This window comes from Budorcas taxicolor, chromosome 3, assembly GCF_023091745.1.
Source record: "Budorcas taxicolor isolate Tak-1 chromosome 3, Takin1.1, whole genome shotgun sequence".
Taxonomy (NCBI): domain Eukaryota; kingdom Metazoa; phylum Chordata; class Mammalia; order Artiodactyla; family Bovidae; genus Budorcas; species Budorcas taxicolor.
The window spans coordinates 100,454,933-100,481,381 of record NC_068912.1 but is presented as its reverse complement, the minus strand read 5'-3'; the positions used below and the strand labels follow the sequence as shown (position 1 = coordinate 100,481,381).

General features: G+C 39.3%; 1 protein-coding gene across 4 annotated transcripts in view; it reads left to right on the top strand.

Annotated features, from left to right (window-relative positions):
- Positions 1-26,449, top strand: part of MAST2 (microtubule associated serine/threonine kinase 2) — a 206,815-nt gene that overhangs the window by 749 nt on the left and 179,617 nt on the right. For 3 of the 4 annotated variants that reach the window (XM_052637207.1, XM_052637206.1, XM_052637205.1), the window contains exons 2-3: positions 21,260-21,407; positions 24,627-24,769. In XM_052637207.1, the coding sequence (XP_052493167.1) occupies positions 21,260-21,407; positions 24,627-24,769 (291 nt within the window). Of the gene's footprint in view, positions 1-21,259; positions 21,408-24,626; positions 24,770-26,449 lie in introns of those variants that run through there. The other variant, XM_052637208.1, reaches the window with a different exon arrangement.

The following is a 26,449-nucleotide window of genomic DNA, read 5'->3' as shown; positions in this document are numbered from 1 at the left end:
GATTCATTTCACGAGAAAGCACTTTTTAAAACATGTGCTTTGGGGATGCATGTGTGCAATCCAAAGGAAGTACTGTGAGCAGAGAATTCATAGATTTAGTCTCTGCCTTATAGGAGTTTACCACTGAAAATATCTTACTGGGAAAACATAGAAAGAAATGCAAAAAGTTCGTGGAGTTTCTGAATGGACAGGATGTGTTTATATATTAATTTTTTAATCAAGTGTGGGTTATTTAGAAGTAGGGGATAAAGGTCAGTTTTATGAGGGAGAAGTTGTCATTAGTAGCTGTAGGAAGTTCAGTGAGTACCTGCATGGTCCTTGATCTTGTGGGATTTACAGAAAAATCTATTGTAGTAATGGACTCCAGTGACAGCTTCCCTTTTGCACATACTATTCAAGACCCTACTGACTTCATCTTTGGAGATCTGAAGGGTCCTGGGTCCTGTTAGGTCTCCTGCCTAACAGGAGACCTTTCCTGTACGTTAAGTAAGTATTTTCCATAGACATCATTATTATATAGTTTCAGTGATGCACATGTTAGCACTTGGACTTTCCCCCACTGTTGGTTTTTTATCTTGTATTCTCCACCCAGTGCTGAGTAGACTGTGCTATTGCTATCTTTGCCCTTACTTTGAGGCCGCTGAGCATTGTCCTCTTACTGTAATTTTCTCTCTCAACCTTGTCTGTTATATTCTCTGCAGTTCCTATTCAAAACATTTTAAAATGTACTTAAAACCCAGATCCTTTCCTGACTCAAGTTTACCTGGTCCAATTTACCTTATCCAGTGCTTCACTGAAGAGTTCAAGGTTACTTGATTTCTTCCCCTTTATCTCAGGATTTCTGTGTTCACTCATCCTTTTAAATCTCAAAGAAGGAAGTACTTATCCTCTTCCAGGCTAATTTCTCTATGTTTTTGATTTCATTACGTCTTATCTTCTGTAGGCCCTTGTTGTCTTATACCTCAAATAAAAACAAAACAACAAGATTTCCATGAGTTTTGTAACCTACTTAAGCTGCTTTGTAATCTCATTTTTGCTAATCAGCAACCTTCTTGAAAAATGAGTTTTTATATTCAGGAGTCTGAGAAAGCTCCAGGAGATGGTGAAGGACACAGAAGCCTGGCATGCTGCAGTCCATGGGGTTGCAGAGTTGGGCACAACTGAGTGACTGAACAACAGTTCACTGTCTCAGCTTCTTCACCTTATATACATTCCTCATATATTTGGCTTTTACACATAAACTCTCCCCAAACTGATGTCTTCAAGGTCATCAGTAACTTGTATGTTTGTTTATTTACTTTTTAATTGTGATGTGACTACAGAGTGCAAATCAAAGGTTCATTCAGCCCATGAATTTTTATAGAATGAATACACCTATGTCAGATAAGGATGTGGAACATTTCCAGTACCCTAGAGTGTGCCTTTGTGTTTTCTCCCAGATATTACTCATCTCTAGAGGTAACCACTCACCAGCCTCTATCAGCATGGATTAGTGTTGCCTCTTCTGAACTTCATATAAATTAAATCATTCAGCTTAACTCTTTTATGACTGTACTCTTTCATTCAGCTATGTCTGTAAGATTCATCTATGTTGTTTCTTTTAGAAAAAGCTTGTCCTTCTTCACTGCTGTGTAGTTTTCCATTGTGTAAATGTACCATGATAGATGCTAAAACTTCCTTTTTTTAAGTTGAAAAATAATGTGTGGCTATTTGTTAAAAGTTTTCATTGTGAAAGAATTACACGGAAAGATTTGCAGCAGTCCTGGGGACCTTAAAATGACTAAATCTGATAACCTCCCTCTTCTCTGACCTCTGTGAACTGTTGGTCACTCTTGACCATGTGTTTCTTTGGATGTTTTCTTCTCTTTTGTCATAATGTCTTTTCTACTCCTGTTTCTCTGACTGCTTCTTGGGTGTCTTTTTCTGTTTTCTGGCGCTGTCCCCAGTATGTTCCTTGAGGATGTGTTTCCTCTCTGTCCTTAGCTTTTTCTTTTTCTTTTTTCTGGTCATGCTGAGGCTTACAGGATCTTAGTTTCCCGACCAGGGAACCCAGGCCCCTGCGTGTGAAAACACTGAGTCCTAACCACTGAACCAACAGAGAATTCCCAGCTTTTTTCTTTTATCCTTTGTTTTAAAATTTTTATTTATTTATTCACTTTTGGTTGTGCTGGGTCTTTGTTGCTGCTCAGGCTTTTCTCCAGTTGCGGGGAGTGGGGATTACCCTCTAGTTGCCGAGCATGGGCTTCTCATTGGGGTGGTTTATCTTGTTGCAGAGCACAGGCTCCAGGGTACATGGGCTTCAGTAGTTGGAGCTTATGGGCTCTAGAGCATGTGGGCTTCATTAGTTATGACATGAAGGCTCAGTAGTTGCGAGTGCAGGCTCAGTAGTTGTGGCACACTGGCTTAGTTGCCCCTTGGCACGTGGAATTTTTCCTGACCATGGATCGAATCCATGCCTCTTGCATTAGCAAGTGGTTTCTTAACCACTGGACCACCAGGGAAGTCCACAGGTTTTTTTCTTAATTGTATTTTGTTTTTTAACAGGTTTACCCTATTCATGGCAAGTACTTAGGATACGGAGTAGGGTCTACGTGCTGTGCTTAGTCATTCAGTTGTGTCCGACTCTTGTCGTGGGAATTCTCTGGGCAAGAATACTGGAGTGGGTTGCTATGCCCTCCTCCAAGGGATCTTCCCAACCCAAGAATCAAACCCAGTTCTTCGCATTGTAGGCATTCTTTACCGACTCAGCCAAAGGGTCTGTAGTTCTCTTTGTTCATGACATTGTGTTACAGAGCCTCCTTGTAAAGTCATCTGAGTCTCTAGGCCTGACCTCTTTTCTTAGCTCTATATTTCCGTTTCTAGCCTTTCCACCTTTCTAACATTTCCACCTTAGACTTTCAGCATTTGTGATCTTAACATTAGTGGTTTTCATAATTTGATAGAGTCTTGAAATTCCATGACTTGAAATTATTTGTTGAAAACTTAAAAATTTTCAATTTTGTGTATTATGAGATGGGATGGATTATTCCATTCATTCAGGGAGTAAAAACCTAGCTGATCACCAAGGTATCTACCTTTCAGAAATGACTTTGTTCTTCATTTCTCCTGACATGGAATAATGCTGTTATATGTTATACCATGCTGGTATTTAGGAATAATTTCTGAACAGGATGCAGAACTTGGATCTCTGGATGAGTGGCTTACTGTATCATTGAAATATCGATAGATTCCATTGTTCTGTTTCGAAATGCGCTTCTCCCTGTGTCTTCCCTTTCTCTGGTCCTCAAACTTGAAATTGTATCTGTGGTCTTTGTCTTTTCGCTCTCCCTTGACCCCCTTACCCAGATTCTGCTGATTCTGTCTTCATGATATCTTTCAAATCTTTATGCTTACTGTCATTACCTTAATCTACACCATTTATAAACTTTTGTCTTGGTTGTTGTAATATCTTAACTGCGTTTACTCTGCTTTTAGCCTTTTAACCTCTACTTTATTCTGTATTCTAATAAAGAAGGTTGGAACTCCTTGCCTGTCTGAGTTGCAATAAGTATTTTTAAATGATCAATTCATTGCTTTATCTGCAGAAACTTTCATTAGCTTTTTAATACCATAGAATAAAGTTTGAAGACCTTGGCATTCAAGGTCTACTTGAAACATCACTTTTTATTAGAATCAGTTAGAAGCCCCTTCTCTTGGTTCCCAATACTTTGCTTTGTATCCATTGTAGCATACATTATTGAAATAGCTTATCTCTCTTGTTAGCAAGTTCTTTGAGGCCCAGATTCTTTCATTTACTATTGTATACCTAGGGCCTAGTATGGTATTTGAAACATAGTTATTAGTCTGAATACATATTAGAAACATGGATGTGTGCTGGCACTTGAAATATATCCTGAGCAATATGCTAATTGGTTGTCAGTCTCTCATCAGAGAAAAAACTCCTCAGAGGCTATCTTAATCATCACTGTACCAGCCCTTAGTGTTTTAACTGGTACATAATGGGCACTCAGTAAATATTTGTTTCCTCCTTAGGCACTTTCATATTTTTATTTTAATTAGTTATCTATCTGAAAAACTTTCTTCTCAGTCTTTGCCCATTGAAATTCTACTCAAGCTTCCAGGCCTAACTCATGCCACAGAAACTGTTCTGTGAAGTTGCTTTTCTATGATTGGGCTGTCATAAATAGCCCTTCTGTCCTTCTGTATTCATTTTATATTATTTCATATTTGCTTTTAAGTTGTAAATTATTGAGGGTGGGAACTATATCATCATTTTATATACCATAATACATAATCAAGGCCTTTGTCACAATAGGTACAATAATTATTTACTAACTGAATGAATGAACAGGAAATGATTCAAATATTTTGAATTTGGGTGAGTTGAGTAATAACGGTAGTAAGAGAGAAATAGGTAAGTAAAGAAAATGAGACATTTTTGAAGATGGAAGACGATGGAGTTCAATTTTACTTTCTAGAATTCTCTCAGCACCATTAAGGAATTTTCAAAATTTTTTTCATGAAAATCATTATTTGGCACTGTAATGTTATTGTATAGTCAAAGTGAAGTGAAAGTTGCTCAGTCATGTCCAACTCTTTGCGACCCCATGGACTGTATACTGTATAGTCCATGGAATTCTCCAGGCCAGAATACTGGAGTGTGTAGCCTTTCCCTTCTCTGGGGGATTTTCCAAGCCCGGGGATCATACCAGGTCTCCTGCATTGCAGGCAGATTCTTTACCAGCTGAGCCACAAAGGAAGCCCAAGAATACTGGAGTGGGTAGCCTATCTGTTCTCCAGAGGATTTTCCCAAACCAGGGATTGAACTGGGGTCTCCTGCATTGCAGACAAATTCTTTACCAACTGAGCTATCAGAGAAGCCCAAAAGCACAGGGCAGAAAATACACAGAGGGAAAACTGCATGTATTTTTTCGGGAACTGTAATTGATTTGGTTTTGTTGGAATTTGAACTTGGAGGCGTAGATGATGAGTTTAGAGCCTCAAAGAGCCTAGATGGTAGAAGATCTTTACTACTGTTTAAAAAGAGTAAAGTAGGGGAGTAGGATGGTCTTACTTGTTTTTTAACCTGGGTTACTCTGGCAGCTGTGTGGAGGATACAGTGTAGGACATGGTGATTAAGACATGGGCATTTGAGAATTTTTCTGAGTTTTCCCAGGGGCTTTACAGGTGGCACAGTAGTAAAGACTCTGCCTGCCAATGCTCGAGATGCTGGTTTGATCCCTCGGTTGGGAAGATCCCTGAGAAGGAAATGGCAACTCACTCCAGTATTCTTGCCTGGGAAATTCCATTGACAGAGGAGCCTGACAGGCTATATCAGATGCAATTAAGCAGGTACTCACACTGAGTTTTCAATGGAAGATGTGTGCTTAGTTGCTCAGTCATGTCCAACTCTTTGTGACCCCATGGACTATAGCCCGCTAGTCTCCTCTGTTCTTAGAATTCTCCAGGCAAGAATACTGGAGTGGGTGACCATTCCCTTCTCCAGAGTATCTTCCTGACACAGAGATCGAACCTGAGTCTCCTGCATTGCAGGTGGATCCTTTATCATTTGAGTCCTTGGGGTGCTAGTGATAAAGAACTCGCTTGTCAGTGGAGGAGACATAAAAGACTTTGATCCCTGGGTCAGGAAGATCTCCTTGAGGAGGGCATGGCAACCCATTCTAGTATCAGTATTTTCGCTTAGAGAATCCTGTGGACAGAGGAACCTGGGAAGCAGCTGTCCATAGGATTGCAAAGAGCTGGACACGACTGAAGCGACTTAGCACGCACCTACTCCAGTCTGACCTCTGCAATGACAATGAGTTTTCAATACAGAGTGTTTGTTAACTCTTTCCTCCCATCTTGTCCTGAAGTAATATAAGTAAGGGCCAGCCCTGAAAACCTATTACCTTTGGGAGATTTGATTTTGTCAAAGGTCCTGGGAGCAGAGAGCCTGGGATGGTTGAAGCAGGTTGGACAGTTTTCCCTGATGAGCGTAGGACACATCTGTTTACAGATTTTTCCCATCTTTGTTTTACTGGATGCCTCTTAGCCTAAGATCAGCCTAAAAGCTTTTTCCACCCCAGTTACTCACGGTGACCTATGATTAGGATTATCAGAGACAGCTTCATACTGCAATCCGTATGCCTCCTTCATTGCGGTCTTAGCTACTATATGGTTCTTTGCTAAATTTGCTACCTAGTTTTGTACTTTTTGGTAAAACCCCCATGGTACCTTGGTAATTATCCTTTTTATCAGCAGGTATTGGTTGTTTTTCTTCTCTTATATATGTACTTGGGGTTCCAAAGAGGTTTGAAAACCAGGTTGTTGGGTCAAGGGCTAGCCCTGGGGGTGGAGGAAAAAGTCCTCAGGGGAGAGCAGAGACTAGGTGTCCCTGGGAGTCAGGACTTACACATGATGCACTGTTAGTCCGACATGGTTGACCACTTTTTTGTTTCAGTGTTGTACCTCATTGTCAACTCCCAAACTCTTTTCTCTGCACTGTAGCCATATATACAGTGGTGATGTAAAAGTCAAAGTCGCTCAGCTGTGTCCGACTCTTTGCGACCCCATGGACTATACAGTCCATGGAATTCTCCAGGCCAGAATACTGGAGTGGATAGCCATTTGCTTCTCCAGGGGATCTTCCCAACCCAGGGATGGAAACCAGGTCTCCCACATTGCAGGCAGATTCTTTACCAGCTGAGCCACCAGTGAGGACCCTATATAAAGTGGAAATATAGTAAATAATTGATGAGGAAAATTGATATCAACCTGAGCTTCCTGCTTCCATGTTCATTGGGCATATTTCATCTTTACCAATAATAGGTCCACTTCTAAAATCTTAGTTTAGAGCTTACCACACTCTGACCTTCACATCATCTTCTGTTTCTGTAGCTCGCATTCATTCATCTCCAAAAATTGTTCAAACTCTTTGTAACCTCTGGTCTGTTGATTTTTGTTTTTCCTAAATCATCTTTTCATTGTTGGTCACCTCATGCCTCTACTTTCCTCCTTGTCCAACTAAATATTTCATGGGCTATCATAATTATTCCTGTGTATGTACCTTCAGTACCTTCTGTCATACCTGTCATACTGGAGAAAATCCCAGCTGTGATTAAACCAACTCTGTCTATGGTACACTTGTATCAGATAATAAAAGAAATAAGTAAAATATGTAGTGTGCTACAGGGTGATAACGGAGAAGGCGATGGCACCCCACTCCAGTACTCTTGCCTAGAAAATCCCATGAACGGAGGAGCTTGGTAGGCTGCAGTCCATGGGGTCGCGAAGAGTCAGACACGACTGAGCGACTTCCCTTTCACTTTTCACTTTCATGCATTGGAGAAGGAAATGGCAACCCACTCCAGTGTTCTTGCCGGGAGAATCCCAGGGACAGGGGAGCCTGATGGGCTGCCATCTATGGGGTCACACAGCCGGACACGACTGAAGTGACTTAGCAGCAGCAGCATAGTGTGATAAATACTATGAAGGAAATAAAGCAGGAAAGGGGGACATAGAGTGATGGGAGGTTTTATGGCTTTAAATAGCATTATTATGAAAGACATCTCTTTGGAATGAGATGTTTGAGTGAAGACCTGAAGGATGTAAGAAACAGGCATTTCAATTTTGAGGGAAGAGTATACTTGGTAGAGGTAGAAAGCTCCTTAGGCTGGAAGCATACCTTTAGCTCCAAAATATTGTTTGAGGAACACCAAGGAGCCCAAGTATGGCTAGAGTAGAGTGAGTAAGAGGAAGAGTAGTAGGTGAGGTCAAAGGGGAAAGATGGGGAGAGGAGGGCTGAATTGTGGAGAGTTTCAGATGGGTAAGTGTCTTACAGGGTAAGGTTTTTGGCTTTTGTGCTGAAGGAGATGAAAAACCATTGGAGAATTTTGAGCAGAGGAATAACGTGATCTGACATTCATTTTAATCCCATCTGTTTGACTCCTCTAAGGAGCACTGGCTGAATGGGTATGTGGAAGCAGTGAGACCACTCAAGAGACTCTTTGCAGTTATTCAGGCAAACGAGCAAGGGATATGAAATAATTGTCTGTGATTAAGAGAGTGCTTTTTTTTTTTAGAGTAAAACCACTTGAAAGAGTTGTCTGTATCTTCTTTCATTTCTTCTGCTCTTACTCTTTCCTGCACCCATTCCAGTCAAATCAGGCCTTAGTCTCCTAATTCCACTGCAGTACTTTTGTCAGGGTCATCATTGGTCAAATCCAGTGGCCAGTTTTCAGTATTCATCTCACTCAACCTGTTGCTTTTGACATGGTTGATCATTCCATCATTTGGCTCCTGGGACCATGATCTCTTGGTTTTCTTCCAGTCTCACCAGTGCTTCAGAGAGCTTAGTATTTAATCTGCTTCTATAGTCTGTTCTCTCTCCTGATGTAATCTCATTAGATTGTATTACTTTGCATTTCATCTGTGTGCTGTTGATTTCCATGTTTTTTCCTCTAGTCTTGACTTGCCTCTGAGCTCTAACTCCTTTTTTTAGTTGTGAGTATAACATTTCTATTTGGGTAACTAATAGACCTTTCAAACTTAATGTGTCCAATGTTGAACCCTGTTTTTATTTCCTTTTCTGCTTCTCCCTCAGTCTTTCCCATGTCAATAAATGGCACTATCATTCAAGCTATGACAAACTTAGACAGAGTATTAAAAAGCAGAGACAACACTTTTCTGACAAAGGTACATATACTCAAAGCTTTGATTTTTTCAGTAGTCATGAACAAATGTGAGAGTTGGGCCATAAAGAAGGCTGAATGTTGAAGAATTGATGCTTTTGAACTGTGGTGTTGGAGAAGACTCTTGAGAGACTGTTGGACTGCAAGGAGATCAAACCAGTCCATCTGAAAGGAAATCCGTCCTGAATATTCACTGGAAGGACTGATGCTGAAGCTGAAGCTCCATTACGTTGGCCACCTGATGTGAAGAACTGATTCCCTAGAAAAGCCCATGATGTTGGGAAAGATTGAGGGCAGGAGTGAGGGAGGAGTGACCAGAGCGTAAGATGGTTGGATGGCATCATCGACTCAATGGACATGAATTTGAGCAAACTCTGGGAGATGGTGATGGACAGGGAAGCCTGGCATGGTGCAGTCTATGGGGTCGCAAAGAGTCGGACACTACTGAGCGACTAAACAACAAAATCATTCACTCAGAGCAAAATATGGAAGTTGTTTTGGATTCTTTTCTAAACCTCATATTCCACATTCAGCCCATCAGTTCTGGTTGGTGCAGTATTCAAACTGCGTGAGACTTTTCTCTACTAGTTCCATCAGTAGTCTAATATTAGCCTCTTTCATCTTCCATCTGGGTTACTATAAAAGTCTCCTAACCTGTCTTCCTGATTCTATTCTTCTACCCTCCCCCCCCAACTATGATAATGATAATTTGTACACAGCAAGAGCAGTATCATCCTGTAAAAGTTAAAGTCAAAATCTGTCACCCTCTCTAGTCGAAAGTGGCTTTCCATCACAGTTAATCAAAGTTGAAGGTGCTTGCTTTGTCCTATAGGTGCCTACCTGATCTGCCTCTAGGCCTTCTCAAACCTCATTTCCTTCTCTTCCTCTTGTGACTGTGCTCTAGTCACAGTGGGTGCCTTGATGGTCTCAAGATATATTAAGCATGCTCTTCCCTGAGCTCATTTTAAAAATTATTTGTGGACTTCTATACTTGGTATTTTTCTCTACCTGAGGTGTTTTTTCTCTGGATATGTTTTTATGACTGGCTTCCTCATTTCATTTAGGTCTCTGTTCAGATATCACCTCCTCAAAGAGGCCTTCCTTGATCAGCTTTTTTAAAGTAGCACTCCTAGTCACTCCTGTCCCCTCTTTCTATTATGTCCTTTATTCACCTGTGACTGTCACATATTTGTTATTTATTGTCATTCTCACATATTAGGATATATGCTTCATGAGGATATGAATTTGAATTGGTTTTTCCTTACTGCTGTATCTCCAGTTTCTAGACATGTATATTGGAGATGCTAAAGAAATACATTGAGTGAATGTATAGTGATTAAGTCATTGTCTGACCTTAGAGTCCAACTCTGTGACCTGATGCAAGTTACTTAAATTTTTTAAGCCTTAATCACCCCATGTGTATGTAGTGGAGATAATTTCATTACCAATTTCTTTGTTAGGATTTAATAAGTTTATCCATGTAAAACACTTACTACAAAGCCTGATACCGATGAGTGCTCAATAATGGTTAATTATTATATTTTTAGGATGCATGCATAGAATATGTGAGTATAGGGTTCATGTTTTTCAGTGTTCTTATCTGGTTTCAGAAAGAAATAGAAAAAGGTATGTCTTGACCTTTGATTTGTTGGCATTATTGAACTGTCCTTTTATTTTGTTCAGCTTGAAAAAGCGGCTTTAATTTGTATATTTTTCCTTTTAGCCCACCAGGCTCCTCTGTCTATGGGGATTCTCGAGGTAAGACTACTGGAGTGGGTAGCCTGTCCCTTCTCCAGGGGATCTTCCTGACCCAGAATCAACCTGGGGTTTTCTGCAGGCAGATTCTTTACAACCTGAGCTACCAGGGAAGCCCTTAGGGAAACTTCTGTGAATTTCTTTCTAAGTAACTGGTTTAGAATGTGTTATAGTCTCCCTAGGCTTTAGAATGAATTTAATAGCAAATATGGACCAAGGAAACCACATTTTAAAATTCTGTGATATTGTTTTAGTTGTTTACCAGTATTAATGTTATGTTCACCCTTCTTAAGGGCAGACCTGATGGCAGAGGCACAGATCCTTTAACCTTGGATTTGTTGGGAGATGAATAAGCCACGTAGCTTCTCTGCCTGTATTTCAGCAAAACAGGGATAATATAGATGTAGGAATACTTGTTTTTAAATTTTATATAAATTATTTATTGTATGTATACTTTTGTTCTCTAACCTTGTTCCACTCAGCATTGTTTCTGAGAATTATATGTCCCAGATCAGCACACTTTTTCTGTTAAGGGCAATATAATAAATATTTTAGGCTTTGTCATACTGCTTGTTTCACAACTACATACTCAAATGTATTGTTGTAGCATGATAGCATCCCTAAGACAATATGCCAATGAATGAACTTACCTATATTTCAATAGACTATATAGAGACATTGAAATTAGAATTTTATGTAATTTCCATATTTGTCATATTGAGAATACTATTGTACAAAATCTTGTTCTGTTGTTTTCCAACTATTTACAAATGTAAAAATTTCTTTTAGCTCCCTGGGTAGACATAAGCAGACTGTGGGTAGGACACGGCCTACCAGCTGAAGTTTACTTACCTTGATCTATGTTATCTTAACACATTTAGATTAATTTCATCAATTTTAAACTGCTATATAGCATTCTTTTGAAAGAATAATTCGTAATATGTAAACTTTTTTTTTTTAAATTGGACTTCCCTGGTGGCAGGGAAGTAAAGAATCTGCCTGCAATGCGGGAGACCTGGGTTTTATCACAGGGTTGGGAAGATCCCCTTTAGGAGGGCATGGCAACCCACTCCAGTATGCTCACCTGGAGAATCCCCATGGACAGAGGAGCCTGGTGGGCTACAGTCCATAGGGCCACAAAGAGTCGGATAGGACTGAGTGACTAAGCACAGCACAGCACACCTTTTGTTATAATAATGGACCGTTAGGTGAATTCCATTTTCCAGCGCTACAGTAAATATTCTTGTACTTATCTCCTTGTGCACATGTGCAGGAGTTTCTCTTACAGGATATTGTTGCCAGATTGCTTTTTTCAGTGTTTGTACCTGTATGTGCTTTGACCACTGATGTTTCGCTGTGTCCTTGACAACTCTTGGTGTTATCACTTTTTGTTAATTTTCTAGGTTTAGATGGCATCTCAGTGCTTTAAATACATTTTCCTGATTATTAGCAAGGTTGAGAATCTCTTCACAGATTTAGTATTTACTTGGAAGTTTTGTTTTCTGTGACTTCCTTAGTTATGAACTTTGTTTTTCTCATAAACTGTTTCTTTTTATTTTTCTTATTGATTGTTGTTGAGTTTTTTTTTTTAATTGTCATTTAGAAATAGAATATGGTGAAGAGGTATTGTAGGGAAAGAGCAGATTAGCCAAGATAGCAGTGATGAGACTCTTTGGACCCACGGCCTCTCGCTCTCGCCCCATGTTTTGTAAATACATGGTTATGTAACAGCTGAGGTCACTTATAGCCCTGCACATGCACTTCACAACATACCCCCTTGGCCACAGGCCACCTTTGTTCTGCAAACATCTATAAGCTCCACCTGAAAAGCCCTTGAGGCTGCATTATGTCTGCATCTGCTAGGTCAACCTCAAGAGAATACAGTGTGTCTGCCTTACGGCTGTTGCGCTAGCCCGGAGAGAATAAACATGTCTGCAGTTCCTTGAGTTTTCTTCCAGCTTCCCCACTTGTGCCTTGCCTACCCTGGGTTCAGCAAACAGTGAGATACAGGGAGATAAATATACTTTAGGTTTGAATTCTGTTAATAGCTTAGTAGGTTTGGATTTGAAATGGGGATAGCAGTGTCTATTTAACCATGTTGTTCTTATGGTTATAAATTGCCTAGTTTGTATTGGAGCTCACTAAATGTTTGTTTCTATGTTTTTTATTGTGTTTGTTCTTTGTCACTACTGTAACTTTATGTGTAGCAAAGTATTCCTTTTGTAGCAGATCACTTGTTTTGTGAATTTTCTTCTTTCTTTCCTCCTCCTTTTTTTCTTTTTTACTATTTAATTGTTTATTGTCAAATACAATAAGTACAGAAAAGCAGTCAAAAACAAAAGGATAATTTAGTGAATTATAAAATGAACGCCATTAATCAAGCAGAATTTTACCAGCCATTCAGGAAACTCTTCTTGCTGTGGCCCTCCCAATCATAGTCCCTCTGTCTCTGCAAAAGTAATCAGTATTCTGACCTAGGGCTTCCCTGGTAGTTCAGATGGTAAAGAATCTGCCTGCAATGCAGGAGACCTGGGTTCAGTCCCTGGGTTGGGAAGATCCCCTGGAGGAGGGCATGGCAACCCACTCCAGTATTCTTGCCTGAAGAATCCCATGGACAGAGGAGCCTGGTGGGCTATACAGTCCATAGGGTTACAAAGAGTCAGACCCGACTGAGTGACTAGGCATAGCACAGCACATTCTGACTTAAGCCTTTCTTCGTATTTCTCTTTAAATTTGCATCTAAGACATTACAGTTTAGTCTTGCCCATTTTAAAAAACTAGATGTGTTTGTCTCTTTTAATTTATACATTTTCTTTTCATCTCTTCTTTAAAGTCTGTATGTTGAAAAACCTTGGAACATTTGACCTGTAGTTTCCCATAGTCTAGATTCATAGTTATGGTGCATTTCAAAATGTTTCAGGTCCTTTGTATTGCCTGCAAGTTACAGCTGGATAGAGAGGCTTAATCAGTCTCAGGTTCAATTCCTTCGGCAAGATTTTGGGTGGTAGTGTGTTCTTTCAATAGAAGGCACACGATGTCTGCTTTTTGCTCTTTGATTGGGGGTCCCCTATACATAATGAAATGCATCTTTCTCACTGTTTTGAATATTTTCTCTTTGTTGCTGGTTTCAACAGTTGGTAATGACATGTTTTGACTCAAATTCTGTTTGAGTTTAACCTACTTGAGGTTCATTGTGCTTCTGCATGTGTAGGCTCATCTCTCATCAAATTTGGTAAGTTTTTGGCAGTTACTTCTTCAGGTATTCTTCCCATTTCTCTCTTCTTCTTCTGGGAGTCCCTTAATGCATATATTGTTTCTTTTGAATATGAACCCCTCATCTCTTAGGCTCTCTTCACTTTATTCTCTTTTTTCTTTTTGTTCCTCAGACTATGTAGCTTTAATTGTCTTGTCCTCGAGATTGCTGATTATGTCTTTGCTTTCTCAAATTTGCCATTGAACCCCCTACTGAACTTTTCATTTATTTATTGGTTTTCTTATTTCTAGAATTTCTATTTGATTCCCTTTTATAATTTGTCTTTTTGTTGATAGTCCTTGTTTTGTTCATACATTGTTTTCCTGATTTTCTTTAATTCTTTGCAAATGTTTTCCTTTAGTGATAGGAGCTTATTTAAGACAATAGATTTCAAGTTTTCTGCAAAGTGGAATACTGGGCTTCCTCAGGGATGTTTTCTGTTAATGTATTTTGACTCTTTTGAGTGGACCATACTTTCTTATTTCTTTATACGTCTTGTGTTTTTTTAAAATTATTTTTGTCGAAAAGTAGAGATTTGAATATTGGCAACTCAGGAATACAGTGTTTCCCCTTTCCCCAGGTTTTGCTATTTTTAGAATATTGAAGGCTGTAGTTGTTCATGTGTCTAGTGAATTTTCCCAGCCTTTTTTGTAGAAATTGTATTTCTTGCTGTGTGTGATACTGAAGTCTCTGTTCCTTAGCTTGTATTTTGATTAAGATTTTCTGGATTGCCAGGAGCTAAGCAAACAAACAAACATACAATCAATATGTTTGTTTTACAAACATACAAACAATCTGGTTTTTGCAGATTGACTTTTTGACTCCTTCGGCCTTTAGCCAGACTTGTGTTGAGTCCAGGGATCAGCTTGAGATGAAAGCTTAAAATCTTTTCAGTCTTTCCTGAGCATGCATTTCACCCTGGGCATTCTAATTTACTTTATATACACAGGTGTTTGTTACTACCCTAATTTCCCAAGGAAACTCTCCCTTTTCCTGCCCAGATCTCAGGTAGTCAATTGTATGTCTCATTGTTAATCCTTTGCCCAGGTGGCTGTGGGTGTTTGGGTCACCTTACGGGGTTTTAAGCAGTGCTTGCTGCTTTTCCACGTTGAGAAGATTCCAAGTTAGTTGAAATAGAGAGGAGTTCCTTGTGTCAGTCCTCCAGGTAGCCCCCAGGTGAGTTAGAACAGATGTAATAATGTACAAGTGAGATCTCCTCTTGTCTTTCTGGTACCAGGGGCCAGGGTCCCACTCTGGGATCCCTACTGATGTCTTCACGATTGCCTCCACATCAAGGAATGAGTAGGGTGAGGGCAAGTGACAACGCCACAGAGCTTTCCCACCATTTTTAGGTTGACTTCTTGATTCAGTTCTCATGGTTGTTGTAAATCTTCCACTTCCCAGAGTATGACAAAAGTGGTTCTGACAGTTTCTGCCTGTTTTTCAGTGTTTCTCTGGGGTAATTTTAGGTTGGGAACTGTCTACTCCACCATTTTGCTTATGTTGTTTTTCACTTGATTTTAATTTTTATCTCCGTAATGATGAATGATGTTGAGAATGGTGTCATTTGCCATATTTGCTTTTTCTTTGCTGAAATGTCTATTAGGTTTCTTTCTTGCTTTTTTTTTTAATTGGCTTGTTACTGAATGTTTTCTCAGATATGTTTTGCAAATATTTTTCCTCCTGTGTGATTTGTTTTCACTTTTTAAACAGTATCTTTGGAAGAGTAGTTTTTAAATTTGATGACGTCTATAAATTTGTTCGTTTTTAAACTTATGCTTTGTTGTGTTATCTAAGAATGCTATCTAACTCAAAGTATAAAAATTTTACTCTTGTATTTTCTTTTGAAGTTTTATACTTTTAGATTTTATAGTTAGATTTATAATCCATTTAGAGTTATTTTTCATACATTGTCTTTGATATGCCTGAGGCATGGGTCAAAGTACTTTTTTATATTTTTTTTGTATATGCACATCAAGCAAAGGTTTTAATAGGGATTAAGAGAATGTACTTTGATTAGTGTGGCGCCTGAGTTTGACTCTTGGCAGGGTACGTCAGGAAGAATCCGTCACAGTATATGGACTTCTCTTCACCTATTAAATTACCATTCATATGGGATAAGACAACTTGTGTTGCAAGCCCAGGTTTTTAGCCTGATAGACAAGTTTTTAGTGTGTAGACTTCTGTTTTTAGCTGTGAAGCCTTTGATTACATCTAATCCTATGATACTTACTCCTTGGAAGGAAAATTATGACCAACCTAGATAGCATATTGAAAAGCAGAGACATTACTTTGCCAACAAAGGTCCATCTAGTCAAGGCTTTCGTTTTTCCTGTGGTCATGTATGGATGTGAGAGTTGGGCTTTGAAGAAAGCTGAGCGCCGAAGAATTGATGCTTTTGAACTGTGGTGTTGAAGACTCCTGAGAGTCCCTTGGACTACAAGGAGATCTAACCAGTCCATTCTGAAGGAGATCAGCTCTGGGTGTTCTTTGCAGGGAATGATGCTAAAGCTGAAGCTCCAGTACTTTGGCCACCTCATGTGAAGAGTTGACTCATTGGAAAAGACTCTGATCCTGGGAGGGATTGGGGGCAGGAGGAGAAGGGGACAAGAGAGAATGAGATGGTTGGATGGCATCACTGACTCGATGGACGTGAGTTTGAGTGAACTCCGGGAGTTGGTGATGGACTGGGAGGCCTGGTGTACTGCGATTCATGGGGTCACAAAGAGTCGGACACGACTGAGCGACTGAACTGAACTGAATCCTATCCTTGTATGTTTGTGTTAGTCGCTTAGTCGTGTCTGACTCTTTGTCACCCCACAGACTGTTGCCCAACAGACTTCTCTGTTCATGGAATTCTCCAGGTGAGAATACTGGAGTGGATTGCCGTTCCCGTCTCCAGAAGAGCTTCCAGGCCCAGGAATTGAACCCTGATCTCCTGCATCACAGGCAGATTCTTAACTGTTTGAGCTACAGGAAAGTCAAGGAAGGAAGTCCTATCCTTAAAGCAAAATATAGTATAAACACAGCACTAGCCTTGTGTATAAAGTTAGCTTGAGATTTGCTTTAGTATTGTGGGGGACGGAGATAGTTCTGACCAAGGGAGGGAGGATTCTGTGAGGACTCAAGAGAAAGCAATAAGCTCTAGGGTTGGGAGGAGCATGTAGAGATTTTGTAGTCAGGCAGTTTTCAACCTTTTATTTGATAGTTGTAATTTACATGTCATATAGTAGGTATGTTATTGTTACAGTGTTGCTACAATAGATAAATACAAATTATGTGTGATTTCTGGCATGCAAGCTGTAATTCTGCCTTTTAAAAAATCTCACGTAAGAAACAAAAGTGAACCGATTTTATCGTAGTATTGAGCAGGAACTTGCTTTCATTTAATTGAGAGTATACTGATTGAGTACTTTAAATCAATTTCAAGTAATTTGTGACACAATTCTCACAGTTGATCAACATGTGTGTGTTGGTGGAATCATACTGAAAGTTTTTGTTTAGTTTGGTGGTTCTCAAACTTTAGTGTGCTTTGGACTTACCTAGAAGGCCTGTTAAAACACAGATTGCTGGTCCCCTCCCTGAGATTTTCCATTTTAGTAGATCTGGCGTGGGACTCTAGAATTTGCATTTCTAACAAGTTCACTGCTGATGCTGATGTTCCTGGTCTGGGACCACATTTTCAGGATCACAGCTTAGGCCAACTTTCACCTTACTTTTTCAGTATTCTAGGGGCAGAGTTCGTCCTTTTTAAGATAGCCTATTCACTGTTGGGCAGTTCTTCCTATAATTAAACCTACTTCTCCTTTTGTTATTTTTGTCCAGTATTTCTAGTTCTGGCCTGTGAGGTAAGAAGTTTACTCTTCCTGTAACAGAGGAGAAAGCCCTCATGTAGTTGAAGAAAGTTATTCATGTCTCCTTTATTTAATTTCTTTCATGTTAAGCATTTATAGTTTCCTAATAATTATTGGAAGAATACTGTAATTTGTAGTTACGTTAATAGTGCCATAAGAGTTTTTTATTTGTAACCTTGTTTCTCTTCCTGTATTTTCTGGGATATTATCCAGGCCAGAATCCTGGAAGTCATCCTAGGTTCCTTCCCCTCCTTAACTCCCTATTTTGCCGAAAAATCATTTGATTGTAGAAATGCTAGGAACCAGATAGAAATTTGATCGAGTTTAAGCAGAAGGGGGCAGCTTAAGGGTACAGTAATACGCTATTGAACCTGCAAAACATGTGATTTGGCTGGATCTCTCATAAGCGACTAGAAATGGGAACTAGAAAATTGCAAGAAGTAAGTTAGTTTGGAAGGTATATTATAGAAAGGAAGTTCCTATTCCCATGCTCCTTTTCTTTCTCTCTTAGACCATGTGTTTTATTTGCTTCATTCCCTTTTCTTGTCTTTTAATAAATTCTTCAGTAAATCCAATAATGTTCTACTGTTTTAAAAAGGTCAGTCTAACTACCATATGTACAATAGATGGCCAGTGGGAATTTGCTGTATGACCCAGGGAACTCATACCAGGGCTCCCTAACAGCCTAGTAGGGTGGGAAAGGCTGGGAGGTGGAGGGAGGTTCACGAAGGAGGGGACATGTATACCTATGGCTGATTCATGTTGTGGTATGGCAGAAACCAACACAATATTGTAAAGCAGTTATCCTTCAATTAAAAATAAATAAATAAGTCCAGTCTAGCTAGCTGAGCAAGAGAAGCAAGGTACAGAATAGTTCATAAACAGTGAACTATTTATGTACTCATCTCTGTTTGAAGCCTGGATAGTAATTATCCTGGGGAGATAGTGTAGTGACTGAAAGGGAGCACAGGGGGCTTTCTAGAAAGTGCTTGGTTATGTTTCTTTTTTAAAAAATCTTGATGGTGGTTACATGGATATGTTTAACTTGCAAAAATTCTTTTAAGTTATATGCTTAGTTATATGTACATTTTTGAAATGAGTAATATACTAAAGTTAAAAGGATGTCCTGGTTTAAAAGTTAAATTTCATTTCCTATTTAATCAACATTTCCTTCCCTTTGCAGAGTTTTGATAGGGGAGACTTGGAATAAGAAGGTGTATAATCTGCTTTCATTTTTCCTCTCCTCTGGCTTCTTTTCTTTAGTATGCTATAGGGAATAGGGAGATTGAAAAGGATATCACTTTCTTTTACCTGATGCTGATCTAGTCCTGTTGGTTGCCAGTCCTTTTGTGCCTAAGACTAATTGTTCATCCATATAGTGAAGCAGGCATCCAAGTGCTGGCTGTCAGGTAGCTCATTTGTAAGTTATTTTGGGAGTATTTTCCTTTCCATTGCCTTCATGTAGGATATTCCTTCTCCTTGGTACCTGGTAAGGCCCCCTCACTTCCCTCCATCCACAGCTGCTTGCTGGAGTGCTGCCTCTATGAATGGCCAGCCCTTTTAGATGGGTTACCAGCGTTAGTGCCCAAACCCTGATTTCTTCATGGTTTCTACTTGATGCAGAAATACTGTTTCATCCTTGTCACTCCACTTGGTGGTAATATAGGCTGCTGCCTTGATGCTTTCTCTTTTTGCATTGACTTCTTCCAATTCCCCTTTCTTCCTGCTCACTCCTGATGCAGTTGCCTGGACACATCAATTGCTTCAATGGTTGTTTGTTTAGTTGCGCTGCTGCTGCTGCTGCTAAGTCGCTTCAGTCATGTCCGACTCTGTGCGACCCCACAGATGGCAGTCCACTAGGCTCCTCTGTCCCTGGGATTCTCCAGGCAAGAATACTGGAGTGGGTTGCCATTTCCTTCTCCAATGAATGGAAGTGAAAAGTGAAAGTGAAGTTGCTCAGTCGTGCCCAGCTCTTAGCGACCCCATGGACTGCAGCCCACCAGGCTTCTCCGTCCATGGGATTTTCCAGGCAAGAGTACTGGAGTGGGTTGTCGTTGCTCAGTCGTGTCCAACTCTTTGTGACCCCATGGACCACAGCACTCCAGGTCTCCCTGTCTCTCACCATCTCCTGGAGTTCACCCAAGTTCATGTCCATTGACTTGGTGATGCTATCCAACCTTATCCTCTGCTGCCCTCTTCTTTTGCCTTCAGTCTTTCCCAGCATCAGGGTCTTTTTCAATGCTACCAATAATGGTACGGTGCCTTACTATCCCCCATATTCTTTTATCCATTTACTATCAATATTAAAAATACTTTCTTCTCGGGACTTTCCTGGAGGTTCAGTGGTTGGGACTTTGCACTCTCACTGCTGAGGGCCCAGGTTCGATCCCTGGTCAGGGAACTAAAATCCTGCAAACAGTGCCGTGTGACAAAACACAAAACAACAACCACCAAGATAACAGCTTTCCCCCCTTTCTCTTCAGCTGTTTTTCATCTTCACTCTTTTTATGCTGGAGTATTTTTAAATTATATTCTGGATAACCACTACCAACCAGTATTTGTGCTTTCCTCCGTGTGAACCCGCCTGTCACAGTAGGTAAGACCAGAGGCTTTAAAAAAAATCTTTTCTCAAGGAGGTAGACGTTTCTCCGTTTCCTGTGGCTTTTAGTATTGCCCTGGTATCAGATATTTGTGTCTCGTTTTTAAAATGGCAGGTAATGTACATTTCAGTTATTTCTCCCTATGCTTCTCAGTTTTTTTTTTTTTGTACTGTCTAAGTCAGATTGATGTGCTGCTTATCTCTGTTTGTTGTAGCTTCCTTCATTGAAATGTAAAAGATAGGCCTCACTTGCCTTTTTAAAAAATAACATTTTCTCACCTAATGCTGCTAATTAGGTGAGTGTTTGCTTTAGAATGTCTGCATCTTGATGCTTACTGGTGAGGAGGAAGTGGCACTGGGATGGAGTGGGATGGGCTAGACTAAAGGCAAAGGGAAGGCACTTCATACTGTCTGTATTGCCTCCTTTGTACTATTATACTTTTTCATTGAAAACATATATTTAGCTCCTATTATAGAAACATAAGGTCTTCCCTGGTGGCTCAGATGTGAAGAATCCTCCTGCAAAGTGGGAGACCTGGGTTCAATCCCTGGGTCAGGAAGATCCCCTGGAGGAGGGCCTGGCTACCCACTCCAGTATTCTTGCCTGGAGAATTATAAACATATGTATTATAGACATAGATATAAAGAAGGCTCTGAGTTTTACTTCAGCATTAATTGAATGTTAGGGATATTTGTAACTTTGTGTGACAGGTATTTTATTATTTATGATTTTTTAAAAACTGAAATATGCTTTTCTTTATTGGATATACTATGACTAAAAGGAGAAAAGTAAATAAGCTTAAGTAGACATGTACTCATTATGAATAATATATCCTGTCAAAGTGCCTTATTGTGTCACCTTGAAATCTCATCCCCTATTTTTCCTTTGGGATTTTGTAATCAATGTCTCACATCATTCATGGCATACCGAAACAGTTGTCACTAAGAAATTTGTTTCTGGCTTCAGCTGTTTAATAGGAAATATAAAATGTTGGCAGTTTCTAACTGTAATGAATGTTGTAGAGATGTTTAAATATAAAGCTCTTGCACTTTCAGAAAAGACATTAAAGATTTATGTGTTTTGCTTTTTTTCTCTTTTCCTTTGAAGGATGTGATAACTGGACGTAGTCCCCTGCTCTTCAGGAAGCTTAGTAATCCTGACATATTTTCATCCACTGGAAAAGCTAAACTTCAACGACAGCTTAGTCAGGATGACTGTAAGTTACGGAGAGGAAGCCTGGCCAGTTCTTTGTCAGGTAAGTATCTAATTTTTTTTTTTTTTTAAGAGTTTTGGGACTGTGTTGTCAATGTTTAAGGGTGTATTAACTTGGCATCTTGACAGCTTCTTCTGTGGTAATAGTCTTCTATAGAACACTTGTGAGTAATGCTGTCTTCCTTTCTTTGCTGTTTCCTCATGGCATCTCTGAATGCTAACCTCATGAACCTGCTAGATATTTCTTGATTGACCATTATTACTGGTTATTCCCTTTCAATATGATTTTTGCTCTGTGTTTATTTCTTCAGACTTCACAAACTTTGCTACTTCTTCTTTTCTTTTTTTTTTCCTATTTCTGAAATCCATTCCAAAGGCCATAGTGTCTCCCTACCTCTTCCATAGAAAAGTTTTAAAAGATTCCAAAGGAAAAATTAATACAAGGAAGTCATGCCTAAATAGGAAGCAATTAAAACATGGCATGGTTTTAAGCAGTGAATAGAGTATGAAAAAAGAATCTATTTGACTTTAGTTGAAGAAGGAAAAGGAGTCCTATTGCATTCCTTGGCCTATAGTGAACAGTATCAATTTCTTTTTACTTTTGTTCCTTTTCAGGGCTATTCCTTTGGTTTTCTCTTCTCACTCTTCTATTGAGACTTTTATTTTGGCTCTCTTGTTTTAATCACATAGAGCTGTTTCTTATTTGTTTCTTTTTCCATAGTGTTCTGCTCTTCTTTCAAGGATGTGTTTTATCTTCTCATTCCCTATGAGTAAATAGATTTTTACTCTTTTAATTAAAATTTTCTTGAAGTTTTCTTTTGTTTGGCTCAGCTGTGTCTTCACTGTGGCACACGGGGTCTTCTCTAGTTGCAGAGCGCAGGCTCTACAGGGTGTAGGTTCTCTAGCTGTGGCATGGGCTTAGTTACCCTCTGGCATGTGGGATCCTAGTTCCCTGACCAGGAATCGAACCCAGGCCCCCTGTAGTGAGAGTGCTGAGTCCTAACCACTGGGCTGCCAGGGAATTCCCTCTTTATTCTCATTTAATGGAGTTTCCAGGGGGACAGAAGATACAAATATGTGGTCATTCAACCATCTTTAACTGGGAATATTTCTTAAAAATAGGCTCTTGAAATCATTGTAAGAATAATAATTAGAATTTTAAAGAAGTTTTTTTCCCCTGAGTTATTTGTTTACTAAAGGGCTAGTTGCTCCATTTGTTCATATTGTTCCTTTTGTTTTAAGCTATTTGTGTTCCTCAAATTCTTGACATTTCTTGGTAAGCTTCAAGCCCTTACTAGTATATGGCCATATGGGTTTTGTCTGCTGTTGTGTAAGTCTTTTTCCCCATTAGGCACTTATTTTGAAGAGAGAGAGAATTGTGATACTAGCCTTTGGATATGTGGATGGGAAGTTAATAAACTAATTTTCCTTTAGGTTATATAGCTACTCATCTATCAGCAGATCGCCTGGAGAGCTTGGCAACATTTGCAGAAGGAAGAAAAGAAAATAGGCAGGCTGTACTCCGGGCTTGTGGAGGTTTTCAGTAGAGAACCAGTATTATTTTTTGTGGAGGGTTTTATGGAACGACTTCTCATTAAAGCATGCATTTGAGAGCAGACTTGAGAGAGAGCTAGATTTTTTTTTTTTAATTTTGTTTCTGATGAAAAATGTAAAATATGCCAGTTATAAAAAATTTGAGTGCAGTAACATGCTTCATGTTAAAGTTGAAAATCTTTACTTTTTTCTCTTTTCTCTCCCTCCAAACCATTTATATATACTCCATTATATTTAATATACATTTAAAATCTTATGTAAGTATATAAACTTTATTTTAAAAATAAAAATTAAGATCATATGCTATATACTTCCTTTCTGCTATTTTCACTCAACTGAGAACATTGAACAATTTCTCCTGACTGCAGTGTTGAGCTGCCTCATTATTTTTAATGGGTTCAGTATGTCATTATGTGGAGATATTATAATTTAATTTGTAGTGATCATTTATTTTATCCCCCATTTTATTATAGTGAGAGCATTGCTAGGGTTAACTTTCTGGTCTACTTTTGCATTCCTACAAATGGAATGCTACGTCCAGGCTTACTCAAATTAAAATTATAATAGGCTTTGCTAAATTGCCGTCCAAATAAGTTCCATCACATTTTGTTTGCAGTAAAAGGGTATGTTACAGCGAAAACAAAACCCAGACCTACTTTTTGCTCATACCTCTTTATAAGAGTGGTTATTTCTCTGATGAATAGAATTTTGCAGGAAGAAGAAGAGTTTTTAAGTAAATTGGTGATCAAGTTAAAGCTAGGTAATATGCAGGGCAGAATATTGAAGTTGAATGAGTGAATGGGTTTGGAAAAGGAGATGAGGCCAGGAAGATAATATGGATTTATGGAGGATCTTTTTAGAGTTTTAAAAGTGTAACTTAGGACTTCCCTGCCAGTCCAGTGGTTAAAACTCTGTGCCTCCCCTGCAAGGGGTATGGGTTCAGTCCCTGGTCAGGGAACTAAGATCTCGCATGCCATGTGGTGCTGCCAAATAAAAACAAAAAACCCTAAAAACAAAACTAAAAAAGCAACAAAAAGTGCGGCTTAATTCTTTAAACAGTAGAGAGTCATGAGAAGGGGATGACAAGACCATATTTGTTTTGATTAGATCACTAGCACCAATGTGAAGAATGGTGTGAGGGAAGGGGTTGGAATAGGACTTGAACCTCAGCTAGAAAGTCATTGCAGTTCTAGGTGCTCAGTCTTTATAAATGACTTTCTTGCAGTCTTTCAGTGGGATTAAGGCATTCAGTCAACCTGGACTGAACGCATGGAATCTGGCAAGAGCAGATTCAGTGTTTGTCTTCTGGAAACCTAAGGGCCAAACTTGTCTAGGAGAAGCTTTCAGCTCCACTCTTACCACACTGAGTTGATGAGAAACTAGGTAGGATGGAAGGGACTGGAAAACTCCTAGCCTTCTAGGTTGGGTGTTAGGTTGGAACAAGCCTGTTAGGTTGGAAGTTGGGCCCTGGCATGGTGGTGGATATTACAGAGCATTAAAAATCATCGACTCAGTTCAGTATTCCACTTGGATTTCTCACCACCGCTAACATAGGTGGAGTTTTTTAGAGGGCTACGGATCCTAAAATGGATGTGGAGGGGCTTCACTTTTCTTTGGATCAATGTACTTTTAATCCATTTGCTGTCATTGTATTTTTTTCATTTCATTAATTAATAATTTGTTAATTTCCCAAACATTGTGTTTGAAGGTAAGCAGCTGCTCCCCTTGTCTGGCAGTGCACACAGCAGCGTGGGGCAGGTGACTTGGCAGTCTTCAGGAGAAGCGTCTAACCTGGTGCGGATGAGGAATCAGTCCCTCGGACAGTCTGCGCCTTCGCTTACCGCTGGCTTGGTAAGTGTTAGTACAGATGCTCCCTTGCTCTGTGAACAGATCCTTGATTGTCTTTTGTCATTACCACAGCTATTTTTTTTCCTTTAGAGTTTGGCTAGATTAATTTCTCAAAGCAAACAATGGAAAAGAATGGAATTTAATAGAGTATATTCTGAATGTGCTCTCATGCTGTCACTGGTACTGACTATGTAATGAGAGTCAATAAAAAGATTCAGTATGGTTTTAACTTTAATGAATAAATTTCCTGAGAAAGAGCTTTCTTATGGAAATGATTCTAAATCTTGTGAAGTTGTGTTGCTTCCGTATATAGCTCTGTGGTATACATATTTAGTACGTGTGGATAGGGAACATGTTTTGCACAGAGTAGGCACTTCAGTATATATTAGGTGAAAGAATGAGCTTCTTCTTTGTCTAGCTTTGTATAGTAGACAAGACCTAACAGGTTAAGCTGTATAGTCTGGGCCAGTTGTTTTCTTGCCTGTTGTTGCGTCTTGTACCCTTTTACCCTCAGTGGCCCTGCCTCTTTACTTAGGGAATCCGTTGACTTTCTATTGATCTCAACCCTCTTTCCTCTATCTGTAAGACAAGGCAGACTAGTAATTTGCAGGATATGATAACAGAAGCATGTTCCCATTAAGATGAGTTCATCTACTCTTTGGGACCATAAAGCTTTTGGGTTGGCATATAGGGAGTAGAAAGCTTTGTTCATTTGTTCATCCAAGAAAATGGGGATAGGGGAAGAAGTCTTCTTATAGCAGTGGGAAGTTAGTTTTTGGATCAAAAGATTTCTTGATATGCCTGAGGTTTGTGATTTTAGGCTATAGGGATAATTGGCATCATTTGTGGAACTTCCCCAACTTTTTATTTTGAAAATATCAAACTTACATAAAAATGGAAAGAATGGCAATTAAACTTGCTTAGATTGACCAATTTGGTTGTAACTTTATATTTTGTCACATTTGTTTTATCTGTGTGTATATGTATATATTTTTTCCCTGAATATTTCAAAGCAAGTAACAAACATTATGCTATCTCACCCTCAAGTATTTTTCCTAAGATCAAGGGATAGTCTCCTAAATAACCACAATATATAACGGACCCTTGAACAACAGGGAGTTGAACTGAGTGGGCCTAATTATATATGGATTTTTTTCCCATTAATACTACCAGATCCGTGGTTGGTTGAATCCTGGAATGCAGAACTGTGGATAGGGAGGACCAGCTGTAAATTTATACTTGGATTTTCCACTGCATGGGGTTGGGGAGGGATTGGGAGATGTCAGCACCTCCAACCCTTGTGTTGTTCAAGAGTCATCTATATCACCAGATCCGAGAAGGTTAACATAAGTTTAATTTAAAAAAATTCAGATTTCTCCACTTGTTTTCAACATGTCTTTTAAAGCCCCACCTGTCTCCTCTTTTAACCTCTGGAACTTAAAAAAATCCATGCACCATCATAGAGATTTTGATCCAGTGGGTTTGGAGTGGTCCCAGGCATCCGTATTTGCTTTAAATGCACTCTTTTGAGAACTGCTGCCATTAAGGTAAAGCTGAATGTTTCATTTTAAGGTGGTTTGTTGCAGAGGAAATTACTGGACTGAGTTTGCTGAATTCCTAGCCTAACAATTGAAGTAGAATATTCCTGAATTAATTTTTTTAAAAAAAACTTATTGAAATATA